Genomic DNA, 17,751 nt, shown 5'->3' on the forward strand with positions numbered 1-17,751 from the left:
TACCTGACCCTTTCTCCCAGAATTAGCTCTTGAGCCTCTCTTACACATTTACACACTCCATGCTTTCCCTCTCACCTACTTGCTCATGACTTTTATGCTTGCAGCTCCAGCTCAGCTTTCTCTCCAGATTTCTCCATCTATTGTCTATGGGACATACCACTTCATAAAGTTGTCATATAGGTGTCATGATTTTTTTTGTTGAAAACTAACCCTGTTCCTGCTTTGGCATTAATTTAATTAATTAATTAATTAATCAATTAACTTTATTTTTGGCTGTGTTGGGTCTTCGTTGCTGTGTGCGGGCTTTCTCTAGCTGCAGCGAGTAGGGCCTACTCTTTGTTGCGGTACGCGGGCTTCTCATTGCAGTGGCTTCTCTTGTCGCGGAGCATGGGCTGTATGCATGCTGGCTTCAGTAGTTGCGGCATGCAAGCTTCAGTAGTTGTGGCACGTGGGCTCAGTAATTGTGGCTCTTGGGCTCTAGAGCACAGGCTCAGTAGTTGTGGCATACGGGCTTAGTTGCTCCACGGCATGTGGGATCTTCCTGGATCAGGGCTCAAACCCGTGTCCCCTGCATTGGCAGGCGGATTCTTAACCACTGCGCCACCAGGGAAGCCCCTGCTTTGGCATTTCTGTCCTCTGAAAAGGGTACCATTCTTTTTCCAGTGATTTAGGTCAGAGATCAGGGAGTCATCTGGGCCTTTGCCTTTCCGGGTGCTCAAAATTAACTTAAGACGTTGATTCCACCACCTTCATATATTTTAAATCTGCTCCAGTTTTAATCCTCTCTCCAAATGATTTATTTTCATTTTGGTCACTGCAACAGCTGCCTAATTAGTCTTTTTGTCTCCCCTTTTCCTCCCTCAATCATCTCCCGTAGTGCACCCAAAGCAATCCTGCTGATGTGAAACTGTGATCACGTTCCTGAAATTCTGCAGTGGCTCACCATGACCCTGGCTCTCAGTCCTCACCTCTGGCTGCATCCTGTTTCCCCTTTGCTTTGGCCACTACAAAACACTTGCCATCTCTCAGCTGGGCAAGCCGAGTTCAAGAGCAGGAATTGTTTCTTTTTTCCATATGTTCCCAGCATCTAAAACAATGCCTTGTCAAGTCAAAGAGTGAGCTCCAATTGTCATATATGTGATCTATGAAAGCTTTATATTAACCTTTATCTTCATTGACATGTCTTTTGTGGGAAGTTTTGTTTTATAGGTATTTCTGATTCCCTAGTCAAGGACTGACAGGGAGCCAGGAGCATATGGGGTGTTTTGTCTAAAAGACTAAATGAGGTTTATTGTTTTAGGATATGAAAGGGTGATAATTAACTAGAGAGAATTTTGTTAGCAGTATGGTTTTATGATAGCTGTAGGCTGTCATCCTTTGGAGAAGAGTTATATAAGGTTATACCCTTATTTTAAAATGTAAGAAGAAAATTAAAACAAAGTGAAAAAATATGAAAATGACTGCAGTGATAACTTCTATGCAGAGGTAGAAGAAATTAGATTCTGTCAGAAATTATCATCTAAAACCTGGCTGGTTATTCTAAATAGATCGTACTGGTTCCTTGTCAATGACACTGCAATTTTTAGCAGCCTAGAATCTACACAAGGCTCAGTTGGGACACGTAGCAGACTGTTCTGCTCTTGCTGAATCTGATGAGTTTTCCAATTGTGTTGACAGTTTCTGAATGAAAGCAGGCAATGTGCACCTTTTATTAAACTAGGCAAACAAGGAGTAGAGTCAATATGAAGACACCGAGATATCCCTGAACAATACTATTGAACAAGGACTGCTTGGGCTGTGCGGGGAATCACATTATTATAACACTGCTAAACAACTCCTAAAGAGAAGCACATTGAATTTAGTTATTTAAAAAGTTATTTTAAAAGAAACTGTCTCAAAATTTTAGCAAGGGCTGAAATGTACACTAGTAAATGGACTGTGAAATGATTTTACTTCTATCTTCCCTCTAAATATTCATGATGGCTTTATTGTTGAATTTAATTCATCAACCTTAATTTCAGGTTGAAGGGGGATGGTGAAGCAAAGAGTTCCAGTATATCCTCACTTTTTGTGATAATGATTACTTATAGGTATTAGGACATTTAGGTTTATAAAACAGTAATACTGAAAACACTGGTAATGTATTTTCCTGATATGCAATATAATGATTGTGTCTGCATAGGCAAAAGAAGAAAAGAAAAAAAGAAAGGAAAGAAGTAGTTATATGTCAATAACATTTATAATATTATACCTATTTTCTTAGTCAATATTTTTCAACATTCAGAATTTATAATTCAGTGAAAAACAATCAAAATCCAAATGAAATTCAGTGTACATTAGAAAAAAAGGGGGACAGAGTGATGAAAGAATAAGATACAGACAGAAAACAATTTTTCCAAAGCTAATTTATAATTTAAATCATTAAGGCATGGAAACCTAAGATTTCCTTTCAAACTTTAAGACGAAGAATTTCTTAAAACCTTACACTTAAGACAGTTCTCTAACCTCATTTTTTGGAAGTTGAAATAGAATGTCAAGGATCTATAAAAATGGAGAGTGCTTGTCCTTAGTAGGTTACCACCTTTCAGATTGTTGAATGAGTGGACAAAATGGGGGAAAATATGAAGTGTAGGATTCATAGGTTAAAAGGTTGCTGATGATATGATTTATGGTTTGGAAAATCTTTAGCCCTAACAGTTGAAAGTCACACCTTTTTTTTTTTTTTGGCCACATCGCACGGCTTGTGGGATCATAGTTTCCCAGCCAGGGATTGAACCCGGGCCCTCAGCAGTGAAAGTGCTGAGTCCTAAACACTGGACCACCAAGGAATTCCCAAAAGTCACACTTCTTGAGACTGAGATAATTAACACCTTCTAAGCAACTATGCTTCAGTTTTTAAGTAGTGGAAAGAGCATTAGTGAAGGAGTCACCTGAACTGCATCGTTGTCCTAAACTGTCATGAACAAGCTCTGCTCTTAGGAAAGTCTCTGTCTCCCCATTAAGAAAAGGAAACTGGATTCAGTACTTGTGATTGTACTTTTCAGCTCAAAAAACTATGTTTCTAGAGTCAGTGAAGCTGAACGCTTAATCTGCAGGACGTCTGGTAACATCTCTTGATCTCCAAGTTCTGTAGCGTCCAGATCTAGATTTGGCTTCCTGTGAAAGGACTGTTTCCCACAGGGCTCCTGGTGCAGAGAGACAAAAATCCAGATAGGGACAGACTATATCCCAGTAAACTAAGACTAGGAAGGTTTGGGGAACCATGATGTTTTTGTTTTGGTTTTTTAATTGGGGTATAGTTGCTTTACAATATTGTGTTAGTTTCTGATGTACAACGAAGTGAATCAGCTATATGTATACATATCCCCTCCCTCTTGGACGTCCTTCCCAACCCCCCATCCCACCCATCTAGGTCACCAAAGAGCATGGAGCTGAGCTTCCTGTGCTATACATCAGGTTCCCACTAGCTATCTATTTTACACATGGTAGTGTATATATGTCAATCCCAATTCCCAATTCATCCCAGCCCCTCTCCCCATTCTCCTATGTCCACATGTCTGTTCTCTATGTCTGTGTCTCTATTTCTGCCCTGCAAATAAGTTCATCTGTACCATTTTTCTAGATTCCACATATATGCGTTAATATACGATATTTGTTTTTCTCTTCTGACTTACTTCACTCTGTATAACAGACTCTAGGTCCATCCACATCTCTACAAATGACCAAATTTCATTCCTTTTTATGGCTGAGTAATATTCCATTGTATATATGTACCACATATCTTCTTTATCTATTCATCTGTTGATGGACATTTAGGTTGTTTCCATGACCTGGCTTTTGTAAATAGTGCTGCAATGAACATTGTGGTGCATGTGTCTTTTTGAATTATGGTTTTCTCAGGGTACATTCTGGGTCATATGGTAGCTCTATTTTTAGTTTTTTAAAGAACCTTCATACTGTTCTCCATAGTGGCTGTATCCATTTATATTCCCACCAACAGTACAAGAGAGTTCCCTTTTCTCCACACCCTCTCCAGCATTTATATTGTTTGTAGATTTTTTTAAATTAATTAATTTATTTTATATTTATGGCTGTGTTGGGTCTTCATTTCTCTGCGAGGGCTTTCTCTAGTTGTGGCAAGCGGGGGCCACTCCTCATCGCGGTGTGTGGGCCTCTCCCTATCGCGGCCTCTCTTGTTGCGGAGCACAGGCTCCAGACGCGCAGGCTCAGTAATTGTGGCTCACAGGCCCAGTTGCTCCGCGGCATGTGGGATCTTCCCAGACCAGGGCTCGAACCCCTGTCCCCTGCATTGGCAGGCAGATTCTCAACCACTGCGCCACCAGGGAAGCCCTGTTTGTAGATTTTTTGATGATGGCCATTCTGACTGGTGTGAGGTGATACCTCATTGTAGTTTTGATCTGCATTTCTCTAATAGTGATGTTGAGCATCTTTTCATGTGCCTCTTGGCCATCTGCATGTCTTCTTTGGGAAAATGTCTATTTAGGTTTTCTGCCCACTTTTTGCTTGGGTTGTTTATTTTTTTGATATTGAGCTGCATGAGCTGTTTGTATATTTTGTAGATTAATCCCTTGTCAGCTGCTTCATTTGAAAATATTTTCTTCCTTTCCGAGGGTTGTCTTTTCATCTTGTTTATAGTTTCCTTTGCTATGCAAAAGCTTTAAGTTTAATTAGGTCCCATTTGTTTATTTTGTTTTTATTTCCATTACTCTAGGAGGTGGGTAAAAAAAGATCTTGCTGTGGTTTCTGTCAAAGAGTGTTATTCCTAAGTATTCCTCTAAGAGTTTAATAGTGTCTGGTCTTACATTTAGGTCTCTAATCCATTTTGAGTTTATTTTTGTGCATGGTGTCAGGGAGTGTTCTACTTTCATTCTTTTACATGTAGCTGTCCAGTTTTCCAGGCACCACTTATTGAAGAGGCTGTCTTTTCTCCACTGTATATTCTTGCTTCCTTTATAAAAGATAAGGTGACCATATGTGCATGGATTTATCTCTGGGATTTCTATCCTGTTCCATTGATCTATATTTCTGTTTTTGTGCCAGGACCATACTGTCCTGATTACTGTACCTTTGTAGTATAGTCTGAAGTCAGGGAGCCTGATTCTTCCAGCTCCATTTTTCTTTCTCAAAATTGCTTTGGCTATTTGGGGTCTTTTGTGTTTCCATACAAATTGTAAAATTTTTTGTTCTTATGGGGAACCATGATGTTCACTACTATGCCAGTTCCCCTCCAACAAAGTATACTTTTTGGAAATATAAACACACATTCCAAATCTACTTTTCTGAAATAATTGTTTCTTTAAGAAGACAACGTTCTTAAAACTCAGGCCCATTTTCCCAAGCACTCTCTAGGAAAAAACCAGATATTTCTTCACTGATGCATCATTTCAATTTTAGAAAGATAATAGGCAACTTTAATAACATATTTCCTGGGCCCACTAAAGATATCAGAAAGCTATGGAAAAATAGTTTATGAGTACAAAGGAAAAGGGGATTTTAAAATATCCTCTTTGAGACATTTCTCCAAAGAAGAAATACAGATGGCCAATAGGCACATGAAAAGATGCTCAACATCACTAATTATTAGAGAAATGCAAATCAAAACTACAGTGAGGTATCACCTCATGCCAGTCAGAATGACCATCATTAAAAAGTCTACAAATAACAAATGCTGGAGAGGGTGTGGAGAAAAGGGAACCCTCTTACAGTGTTGGTGGGAATGTAAGTTGGTGCAGCCACTGTGGAAAACCGTATGGAGGTTCCTCAGAAAACTAAAAATCGAATTACCATATGATCCACAATCCCATTCCTGGGCATATATCCAGACAAAACTATAATTCAAAAAGATACATGCACCCCTATGTTCATAGCAGCACTATTCACAAGAGCCAAGACATGGAAACAACCTAAATGTCCATTGACAGATGAATGGATAAAGAAGAGGTGGTACATATATACAATGGAGTACTACTCAGCCATAAAGAAGAACAAAATAATGCCATTTGCAGCAACATGGATGCAATTAGAGATTGCATATACTAAGTGAAGTAAGTCAGAAAAAGAAAGACAAATACCATATGATATCACTTATATGTGGAATCTAAAAAATGACACAAATGAACCTATCTATGAAACAGAAACAGAATCAGGGACATAGAGAATAGACTGGTGGTTGCCAAGAGGGAGGGAGATGGGAGAGGGTTGGATTGGGAGTTTGGGATTAGCAGATGGAATATACATAATGGATAACATAATGGATAACAGCAAGGTCCTACTGTATAGCACAGGGAACTATATTCAATATCCTGTGATAAAACATAAAGGAAAAGAATGTATATATATGTATAACTGAGTCACTTTGCTGTATAGCAGTAATTAACACAACATTGTAATTCAACTATACTTCAATAAAAAATAAATGTTTAAAAAAAAGATATAGAATCTAGCATCTGACAAGAATTTCCTTTACTGTAACAATCTGGCATTTCCTACATTTTATAGATGAATATAATAAAAACAAGATATTTGTCCTAATTGGCAAAAAGAAAAAAGCCCTCTTTGTAAATACGTTTTAAAGAGAAAAAAATAATTATAGGGCTTCCCTGGTGGCGCAGTGGTTGAGAATCTGCCTGCCAATGCAGGGGACAGGGGTTCGAGCCCTGGTCTGGGAAGATCCCACATGCCGCGGAGCAACTGGGCCCGTGAGCCACAATTACTGAGCCTGCGTGTCTGGAGCCTGTGCTCCGCAACAAGAGAGGCCGCGATAGTGAGAGGCCTGCGCACCGCGATGAAGAGTGGTCCCCACTTGCCACAACTAGAGAAAGCCCTCGCACAGAAACGAAGACCCAACACAGTCATAAATAAATAAAAAATAAATAAATAAATAAAAATTAAAAAAAAAAAAAAGGAGAGGACTTGAAAAATTAAAAAAAAAAATTATAAAAATTATAAGAGCAGTAGACTGTAAATTTCTTCCAAATAGAAATTGAAGGTATAATTAATTTTTTATGAGAATGTTGCTGGTATGTATATATCTTCTAGCTTTGTGGTCATTTAGAAAAAAAAAATTCCCTTGAAAATTATACTGTGTTAGTAGCATACTGGTTATTGGTTTCCTCTACTTGAAACCTTACTATTTGAATTACTTACAATGGTGATTGATTGAATCTCATAATATCCCCTATTACTCTTGCCTCCGTAACAGACATGCATCATGTTAGTGTAATTAGTGTGTATTTAATTAAAATGTTGCCCCTGCCTGTGTACCAATAGTAGGAATTATTGAAAAATTGAGAAAAAGAAGGTCATTTTGAAAATTACTTTGGTAGAAACATAATCAAACAAGTGCAAAAATTCCCTCTGTAATATGGAAGGTTGAAATAATGGGAATGGGCCCTTAGCAGTTTACTGTATCTTACACAGATCATTACACAAGGACCATTACATAATAAAGTAGAGTTTGGAAAATCTAATCAGTGACAAAAATTGAAAATGACTGGACTCTCTGAGTCATAAAATTATACTGCATTTGAGGTAAGTGGATTCTACACATCCACCATTCTTGGCTGAAATACTGACCTATAATTGAGAAAGGTTATAAAATTATGAAGACAAATACGAAATATGGTAAAAGGTTATTTTCTTCCTTCTCAAATTTTGAAAAGAGGGATCAATTCAGGTAAGGTCAAAAGGTTATTTCTAACCACATCATCTATATAAAAAAGTATCCTAAAGCTGAACTCTAATTTTTTTCTTCAGGTAAGTTTCAGAAAGCAATCTAAAGCAAAACTCACTATTATATAAAAGCTTTTGAAAAGTAAGGAGAAAAAAACCCCCAAAACACTGAGGCAGTATTATGTTTCCTACTAAACCTCAAATGAGATGTTCTCTGATAGTGGTTCTCTTTTTGAGAAACTGAACTAGCTGAGTAGCATACACCTAAATGATACCATACCTAGAAGGCATTTGGGCTTCAAATTGCTTCAAGGTGAATCCTTCCTTCCCTCCCTCCCTTCCTCCCTTCCTCCCTTTCTTCCTTCCTTCCTTCCTTTCCTTCCTTCCTTTCCTCCCTTCCTTTCTTTTTCATTCATTCATCCTTTCTTTTTTTTCTAAAACAGCAGCATGTCAGGGAAAAAAACAAAACAAACAAAATCCAAGTCTCCAGTCTTGCATTCACATCATTAGTTTGAGCTAAGTTGCCTCTCATTTACGTGGTGCTAGTTTTTTTCATACATATTAGCTCTGTGGGGATTTGATTATTTAATGTTGCCTGCTGTTCATGTTTTGCTTGCATTTTCTTCGGTTAAGCACATTACACAGTGTAAGTGTTGGAAGAACTGCAGTGCCCTTGGTGTCCTCTTTGGAGCCAGTGTAGCTCCTAGCATTACAATGTACTCCTATTATGTAGTAAACAACAATTATTTTGAACTTGGATGAAAATAACATAGAACATTATCCTGCAGTACCTTAAAAAAAAAAGACAAAAATGCTAGAAAACAGCAAGGAACTATACAGCTTCAATGTGCCTGTGACATGTTTCTGGTAATAGGCTAAATATATTGATGATTAGAATTTTATTTTAAGCTACTGCCTTAAATATTTTTAAGAAATATAATAAATATAGTACATTTTATAAATTTTTAACATCAAGACAAAAAAATACTGCAGAAAAGATTTATAGTTCCAAACGATAGTGAGTCAATCCACATTCTTTTGCTGACAGGAAACAATGAAAACACTTCTCTTGTGACACAGTGGCATACATAATTAAAGATGCTTTGATCTCATTACGTAGAGCTTGCGTGGCACGGAGACTCCTTTGAAAATTAGACTTCTACGGTATAGCTCAGAGGGTAAAAGCATGCACTTAGGAATAAGTAGGGGGCTTCAACTTCAGTTCTATCGTTAACCATCTAGTAACCTTGGGTAAGTTGTTTAAACTTTCTAGAAAGCCTCGTATCTACAAATGGGAGTAAAAAGAGTATCTATCTTAAAGAATTATTCTGAGGATTAAATGAGCCAATATCCTAAAATACTTGGCTCATAATAAATTCAGAAATTGCAAGCTATGATTATTACCATTGATTAATTAGATACCTTCTATGTACCAGGTGCTTTATATATATTATCTTTCACTTTTTCAAATCCTGCAGTTGAGTATTTTGAACCCCATTATAGACAGTGTCTCAGAAAGCTGAAACCACTTGCCTAAGAGTACATGGCCCGTGAACTGCAGAGCTGGGATTTCAACCCCGATCTTTCTAGCTCTAAAGCAGTGGCTTCTAACTGGGAGTGATTTTTATACCCCATCTCTGACTGGGCAATGTTTGGGGGCAGTTTCGGTTGTCATGACTGGGAGGGTGCTACTCGCACCTAGTGGGTAGAGGCCGGGGATGGCGTGAAAGATGCACAGGACAGCACCCCTGCCCGCACACCACAACAAAGGATTATTTGGCCCAACAATAGTTCTGAGGTTGTGAAACCCTGCTCTAAAGCTCTCATGATCTTTCCACTACACCTGCTGCCGCACTAGAATATAATGATGCACAGTGTTAATATTTTGGTGCCATTTGATACTGCAATAAATAAAACTGCTCTTGAAAACAATGCACAGAAAAGAATACTATAGTATATCTCTGGCAGCACAACTGCTTTCCCTTGGGGACTTCCTTCCTCACTCCATGTGATTATGGGGAAATTGCCAACCACAATGCTCCACCCACCTCCGAATGCACATGCTGGTACCTAAACCTTGCTGGGCCGATCCTAGTGTCCATTCCCTGGCATGGTTTTGGTTCAGAGTTGGGTAGAGCCCTAACACAGCCAACCAGTCTTCTCTGGGATTGGTGTATGAATTTTCACAGAGAGAAGGTTTCATTCTGCTGAGGTTGCTAAGCTGGAATGCTGAACCCTGGAGCATAAAGAAGAATAAAGCAAAGAAGAAGACCTTTGCAATAGGAGAAAATGAGGTCAATGGACCTAGTGCTTGGGAAGCACTAAAAATCCTGCAGATCCCCGAGATATAGCACTGCTCAACTCCTTCTTAGTCTCATGAATGAAAAAATTTATTTTTACTTAAGTTAGTTCACATTGAGTTTCTGTCATTTATAATCAAAAGTACCTTGAATAATAGAGTATGCATGCTTTTTTGGCATATGCTAAAAAGTAGCTATGTTGCATTCACACAATGTTGTTCATATTAAAAAGGAAAAGAAGGCCTGAGGTCCACTCTTGAGGAGTGTACATTCTACTTGGGGGCAGGGGCAAGACTTAGAAATGCCAGAACTTCATCTCCTCCCCTACACAGAGGGCTCCTTGGCAGCGGGGGCTGGATTTTCCAGTTCTCCATCCCCATCCACATGCCCAGTGACTGGCATGTGTTCAAACTGCTGAAAGGCTAAGCAGACGGCACCTACTGTTACGTTTGGTAGGTCTTTTATGGACTAGTCCTGGGTACTCCGTGTTTTCTCATTTCCTTATGTACATTCCTAATGTACATTACCACTGACCTTTGGGAAAAATCATTATATTATTCACGAAAATAGATTATGTAAACTCAGAATCGTTCATTGCAATGAAATATGCCACAGTCTGCAGAATGGAGGGACTATTTCATGAAAACTATCTGAAATTTCCTAAACTCATTTAAAATCCTAAAGCATGTTAACATTCCATATTCAACTAAGCCCATAAATTAAACTCACCAAAATGTAATAAAAATATAAAATATTAAAACAGAGCATAGTTGAATTTTTACTGTCTAAAAATGACTTTCCTTATTTAAAATACACCTTGGTTGCATAAAGTCAAACACAAGACTGAACTTCGATCAAACATGAGAAATGCAGGACAAACAGGAAATAACTAATATTTGGAGAGAGCAGCTTGGAAAGTTTTGATTAAGCTATTTCTGCTTCCAAACAGAAATTCTGGTTTCAGGATCTGTCACAGATACTCTGACTTCCAATATGTTAAGCTAAACAGAATTTCAACTCTACTGCAGCAGCAAAAAATATTCACAAGATATATAAAAGATTTTAGCTCTTAGTACTTTCCTCTCCTCTTGTATTGATCTGAGGACCTAGAGGGTTTGGCTTTTTATTTATTTTCCCCAGAACTTTTTGTTCTCCTCTTTTCAGATTCTTGCTTGCATATTCTTTGGTAGCCACTCAAAGACCATGAAAATAACCAGCTTAGCCCTTACCTGGTCCTTGAAGAACAACCAAGCTCTGGGTGGAGGGAGCATTCAGCCTTGTGCTGTGGGCACTGGCAACCCTGAACGAATGAGGATGGGCTTAATGTCCAGAAGTCTATTCCTGGCTGCAGCAACTTCTTCTGATTCCAGATATAGTCTTTGTGGCCAAATGAGGTTTAATAGACGGAATGGCTCTGTAAATGGTCATCTTGGACACAGATCATCAACACACATGGCCAGAATGGCTGGGTGAACTGTTGGGCATGATCCAGGAAGGGAGGAGTTGACAACAGGGTTTGGACTACACTAGGCAACAGTTAAGAACAATTTACATGGGGGTTTGTGTTGGAAACTACACATTTGGGCTTTTTCTCTCAGAAGCTGCTCTCCTAGAAAATCTGTCTTGCAGTCTGGTATCTTCCCTTGTACATGCTCTGCTCTGTGGAAGTCCTATTGGATTTCTTGTACCTCCACAGAGATTCCTAAACTTGAGAAAAGAACAATCTGAATCATTCCTTTGCTGAGACAAGTATGATAAAACTATTTCTCCAGAGATTATAAAACCATAGCATGTTACTGTTAAAAGGGATATTAAAAATCATTTAACCTACTCCTTTCATTGTATTTATTGGTCATGAAACTGAGGCACTTTCATTGTTGAATTATAGTCTACAGAACGATGGCCGTGGTTACCAAATTGGTGGTACAACGTACCCCAGGTGGCAAGATGATATTCCAGGAGGCAGGAAAAATAATAGAACTTCTCTTTATGTTTATTTGTTTCATCCTATTGTAAGAAAGACTATTTATGCATGTCTAATAAGAATGACTATGACTTTTATGGCCATAATGAAATGGCTGTTACAAATGTATTTGGCAATATATATAATATATTTAAAATCAAACCCCTAGCATTTCTTTTCCTCCTTTCTTGCTTTTTTCCCCCCAAGGCAGTGATTATCAGGTTACATATTACATATTTTACTGATTTACTTTGTTTAAAGTCTGTTTTCCTCTTGCTAGAATATAAACTCAATGAGGGCAAGAAATCACTGGCCCATAGACTGTGAACTAAACCACCATGAAAGAGGCAGTTATCCCCACTTCTCTTCTCCTTGCCCATAACGTCTTCTAAAAGGTTATTAGAATTGTCTTCTAATATCACTGTCAAAGCACTTACTATGTGATTCTAGGGAAATCATGTCACTTCTCTAAGCCTCAGTTTCATAACCAAGTTCAACTTGGGTTGGACTAGATAATCTTTATGGTCCCTTCCAGGTGTAACACTTGTTTTCTGTTGTATCTCCGCTTCCTGAAACAGAGAAGGCACCCAATGAATATTTTTTAATGAAAAATGAATATATTAGTACGGTAGTACTTGTATACAATGTGCAAATAAGGATACATGTGTCAGTTGTGAACACTCAAGAACTTTTTACTGGCAAGGATGTATTATTAGTAAAGTTTGGAGTCCTCTGAGTTAGGCAATTTTTTATTTTACGTCTGTCAGGAAACAGGTTAAGACAAGGACTAAATGGAGTACCAGTTAAGGAGGGCACTTGAACTGAGGGCTCTTCTGTGCAGTGAAGACTTTAACTCATCTGGAGGAGGACTTTTTATTCTAGAGATTTGCTTGAATGGCCTATTTTAGTCATGTCAAAGTAGGACAGGCAGGCAAGCATTATCTTGGGTTAAGAGTAGAGCAGGAACTATGGTGACTGAATCCAGGGCTTCTATTACCTTGGATAACTGGTTAAAGAAAGATGAGTTCTTTCTGGGAGAGAAGGGATGAATTTCTGCTTCTGGGATTCAATTATAAGAAGAGCTGGAGAGGTGGTCTCAAGTTGCCCCAAACAAGGCCCAGAGACAGGAAAGAGCAACGAGGTCCTTCAAATAAAATTCCCTGGACAGTAAACTCTAGGCAAATGACCCGGATCCCAAAAGTCTAAGTGTTGGGAGTGGAGCAAAGGCTGCTGATTATGGCATACTCTGTACTTAAGGGCAAATGTTCTGCAGGACCGAGCCACCTGGCTTTGTGTTTTGATGATGTGCTTTAAAGAGCAAGATTGAGCAGTGTTTTATGACCTTGAACCTGCTGCCATGTAGGTTTCTGGACCTGGTATTCTCCGCAGAGTCAGTAGGCACCTACAGGACTGAGCAGGACTCAGCTTCTAAAGCAACACTCCAAGGCAGGGAGAAACAGTAGCCGTGGGGAGCTAACCAAAACCCAGTCTTCTCTGTGTCTGGCATTCAAAAAGGATAAACCTTCTCTGTCACTGAACAAACCCTTAAGATACTTGGACAACTTGAGGTGGGAGTAAAGTAATGAGTGTGAGGTGTGGAGGGGTGGCTCAAGCAATTGAATGGAAAACAGAGAAGAGATGTGACAGGAGTTGACTGTGTTTAGGGATTTTCTATAGTCATACAGTCTTTGTTTCCCCTTATGAACATCCAGAATCCCATTAGAGCTGACTTTCCATTGCCATGGACTCAGAAACCATTAGATACTTGGAGGAGGCAAATGAGTAGACAAAGTCTCAATTCTGGGATGAGGGAGTGGGATATTAAAATATATTTGCAGCTCTGACAGCACATTTACTTGCATTGTCAGGATACTAGCATATTTTGACTACCGTCTCTACTACTTTGGACAGTCCCATAAAGGTCAAATGTGTGTTAACTATCCTGTTCTATAGTATTATTAGCCACCAAGGTAGTTTTTACAGATAAAACGGAAACAAAACAGATTGCAAAGAGGGTCATGTATCTCAAAAGAGCTGTACTAGATGACACGTCTTGATAATCCATTGCTTGAAAGCATTCAGTCTTTTTCTACTAAGGGATATCTAGTCTACATGAGTTTGCTCTTTACAGTGGTACAGTAAATTGCTCTAAGGAAGAAATGAAAAGTAAACATTATTCATTGTTTTTTGTCACCTGTAGGCCAAGGCTATTGCATGAGCACAGTCACACTACCTTAGAGTGATATATGTGGAAGTATCAGATGTAAGACATAGATCAGGTACTTACGTGACAAAGTCCATCAGCTGGCCCTTATGACACCAAATACAGCTCAGAGTGAAAGGCTGCTCAAGTTTGGCCACAGACCCTGACAACTCTCAGGAAGATAAGGGCTAATTTGAGTGAGGGCAAAAGGCGTTGTTTCCCCATCAATGCTAATATGTCTGCATTCATACAATGGCAGTTTAACTATGGGTGGCACTTACGTCTTGGTTAGACATTTCCCAGTAAGGTCTCTCTCCATAGGACATGACCTCCCACATGACAATGCCGTAGCTCCATGCATCACTTGCCGAGGAGAATTTTCTGTAGGCAATAGCTTCTGGGGCTGTCCACCTTATGGGTATTTTCCCACCCTGGAAAACAAATTGGAGACTTTTTCAGTTGGGTCACAAGTGTATTAAAGATTGAAGTGGCATTGCAATTAAATATATTTTATGAGAGAGACCTAAACACTGCATGCTAGCATTGGCATTTTAAATAAAAATAAAAAGAAACCAGAATAATATTAAAATGTCAGAAATATATTTCCTATAGTAGTTATTCAGTGAAAACAGCTTTAATGGGAAATAAGTCACACTTCAGAAACATTTTATTTCATTCATTAGAGAAATTTATTTTCACTTTAGAATCACACAATTAAATTCACTATCATGCCATTTGAAGAATGTTCTAGATTATAGGACATTAAAGCTAAATATCATTCAACATTCATTAAACATTGTATTGCATGTATAAATAATAATGATAATAAGTTCTAACTTAATTGAAATCAAATGGTTAAATACAGAACTGAGACTTTTCTCTAAACAATTTAACATTTATCAGAACTTTATTTCCTTTCCCTTTCGCTCTTTTTCATCTGCTACGATTACGTTTCTTTGAAATTTAAAAATCCTTGAACATTATACAAAAGCCCCTGAAAAAGAGATCTTCCTTAGAACTCTGTAGTCTATATTTTTGTTCTATGGTCAAGTTAACATTTGAACATATTAAAGAGACTAAATTGCATGAATTTAGTCTATACTGTTCAGGTACTAAAGTCGGCTATTGCGTTATACTTATTTTTTTATCAACACATTACATTTTATCTCTCAAAACACTCTATAAGTCCCTTCTTACTGTAATGACAAGAATAAAACTCTTCACGCATTTGATTTACAATTTTTGAAACCTGCAGCTCTGAACAGCAAGTTGAGCGAAGGAGAGCAACCCTGGCGTCACTAGATGGCGGAAGAGGACAACGAGCGGCTCCCAGACGGCGATCTCCTACCCCGCGGAGAGGGCTTCTGTCCCCAGCAAATGATTTTCGACAGTCCGAAAACCCACCACGATGGAATTGTTTCATCATTATCAGCACCTTCAGGACCACATCATCTGATCACCCGCTGTGCTCAAAGTCTGGTGTTAGGGTGAGTGGGGTGGAGGGAAATAAAGGGTGCATTGTCTGGCCCTTGAGGAATTCAGGGCGAACATCTTTAAAGAGGAAGCCGTTAATCGAGTAACCGAAACCACTACTTATTTAGTAATCTAAACACCACTTACTTGAAGGGAAAAGAGATTCACCCGAAATAGGAATAATTAGGTTTCACAAGGCAAATGAGAACATTAGCAGAACCTCACTTTAAAGACTTGTGGCAAGGAATTCTTAAAAGGAACCTTGGGGGAAAATACCTTGAATTCAGTCCCCTCCATTCACAGGTGAGCAGACTGAGCCCAAGGTTTAGAGATTTAGAGACTCTTCCCCACACTGTTAAGCACATAGTGTCAACTAATGTTATCATAGTAGTATTGTGGAACATTGATATAAAGATGCAAATATTTCAGCATGGGGGAAAAGTTGGGCCAAACTAACTTTCATGTTTTAACACAGAGTATCTATAACCGTATATCACAGTAGTATAACAGAAGGGAACCAGAAACCTGGGGTTTTCACCTTTTGGGGCAGCACCAAATTAAGTGCAGGAAGTTAAATTTGCAAAGTTGGTGATGGAAGTTTAAGAGGGTGGTGAGTCCGGGAAGGGGAGGATTCATTCTTAAACCCCAAGTAGAGTTGCCAGATAAAATATAGGACCCACAGTTAAATTTGAATTTCAGATAAATAACAAATACATTTTTTTTTTGTATTAGTATGTCCCATACAGGAATTATTTTTTGGTATAAGTACGTCCCAAATATTGCATGAGACATATTCATACTAAAAAAGATATTCATTGTTTACCTGTAATTCAAATTTAACTGGGCATCCTATATTTTTATTTACTACATTTGGCAACCCTTAACCCAGGACATTAAAATAATTCAGAAATGGGAACATTGTAAATGATCCAAGAGAACACAGTGTTCTGAAAAAACTAGGTGGTCTATGCCGCAGGAGGGACAAGGCTATTCCGACTTGTATTCGTGCACTCGCACTGCAGCGGCCTTTGCTTTAGTGTGTGTTGTGGCTGAAGCTCCTCAGGCTTGTGGCTCTGCTTTTTTAAAAAAATTAATTAATTAATTAATTAATTAATATTTATTTTTGGCTGTGTTGGGTCTTCGTTTCTGTGCGAGGGCTTTCTCTAGTTGCGGCGAGCGGGGGCCACTCTTCATCGCGGTGCGCGGGCTTCTCACTATCGCGGCCTCTCTTGTTGCGGAGCACAGGCTCCAGACGCGCAGGCTCAGTAGTTGTGGCTCACGGGCCTAGTTGCTCCGCGGCACGTGGGATCTTCCCAGACCAGGGCTCGAACCCGTGTCCCCTGCATTGGCAGGCAGATTCTCAACCACTGCGCCACCAGGGAAGCCCTGCTTTTTTTTTTTAACGTCTTTATTGGAGTATAATTGCTTTACAATGGTGTGTTAGTTTCTGCTTTATAACAAAGTGAATCAGTTATACATATACATATGTTTTCATATCTCTTCCCTCTTGCGTCTCCCTGCCTCCCACCCTCCCTATCCCACCCCTCTAGGTGGTCACAAAGCACCGAGCTGATCTCCCTGTGCTATGCGGCTGCTTCCCACTAGCTATCTATTTTACATTTGGTAGTGTATATATGTCCATGCCGCTCTCTCACCCTGTCACATCTCACCCCTCCCCCTCCCCACATCCTCAAGTCCATTCTCTAGTAGGTCTGTGTCTTTATTCCCGTCTTACCCCTAGGTTCTTCATGACCTTTTTTTTTTTTTCTTAGATTCCATATATATGTGTTAGCATACTGTATTTGTTTTTCCCTTTGTGACTTACTTCACTCTGTATGACAGACTCTAGGTCCATCCACCTCACCACAAATAACTCCATTTCATTTCTTTTTATGGCTGAGTAATATTCCATTGTATATATGTGCCACATCTCCTTTATCCATTCATCTGTTGATGGACACTTAGGTTGCTTCCATGTCCTGGCTATTGTAAGCCACTTAAGTCAGGCTCAGGCTTCTTTCAAATATGGAAGCCACACTTCCAGAGAATGAATACCAAATCTGTAGATTTGACCTCAGAGCAGATGCAAGAGGAGCAGTCTCATCGAGCATTTCTGAATC

The 17,751-nt window shown here is 39.0% G+C and overlaps 1 protein-coding gene across 1 annotated transcript in view; it reads right to left on the reverse strand.

Moving 5' to 3' along the window:
* Positions 1-17,751, reverse strand: part of EPHA6 (EPH receptor A6) — an 868,715-nt gene that overhangs the window by 18,254 nt on the left and 832,710 nt on the right. Inside the window, exon 15 of the mRNA XM_057546076.1 lies at positions 14,440-14,589. Within this exon, the coding sequence (XP_057402059.1) occupies positions 14,440-14,589 (150 nt within the window). The remainder of the gene's footprint in view (positions 1-14,439; positions 14,590-17,751) is intronic.

Source organism: Balaenoptera acutorostrata, chromosome 4, assembly GCF_949987535.1.
Source record: "Balaenoptera acutorostrata chromosome 4, mBalAcu1.1, whole genome shotgun sequence".
In the NCBI taxonomy this organism is placed as follows: Eukaryota; Metazoa; Chordata; class Mammalia; order Artiodactyla; family Balaenopteridae; genus Balaenoptera; species Balaenoptera acutorostrata.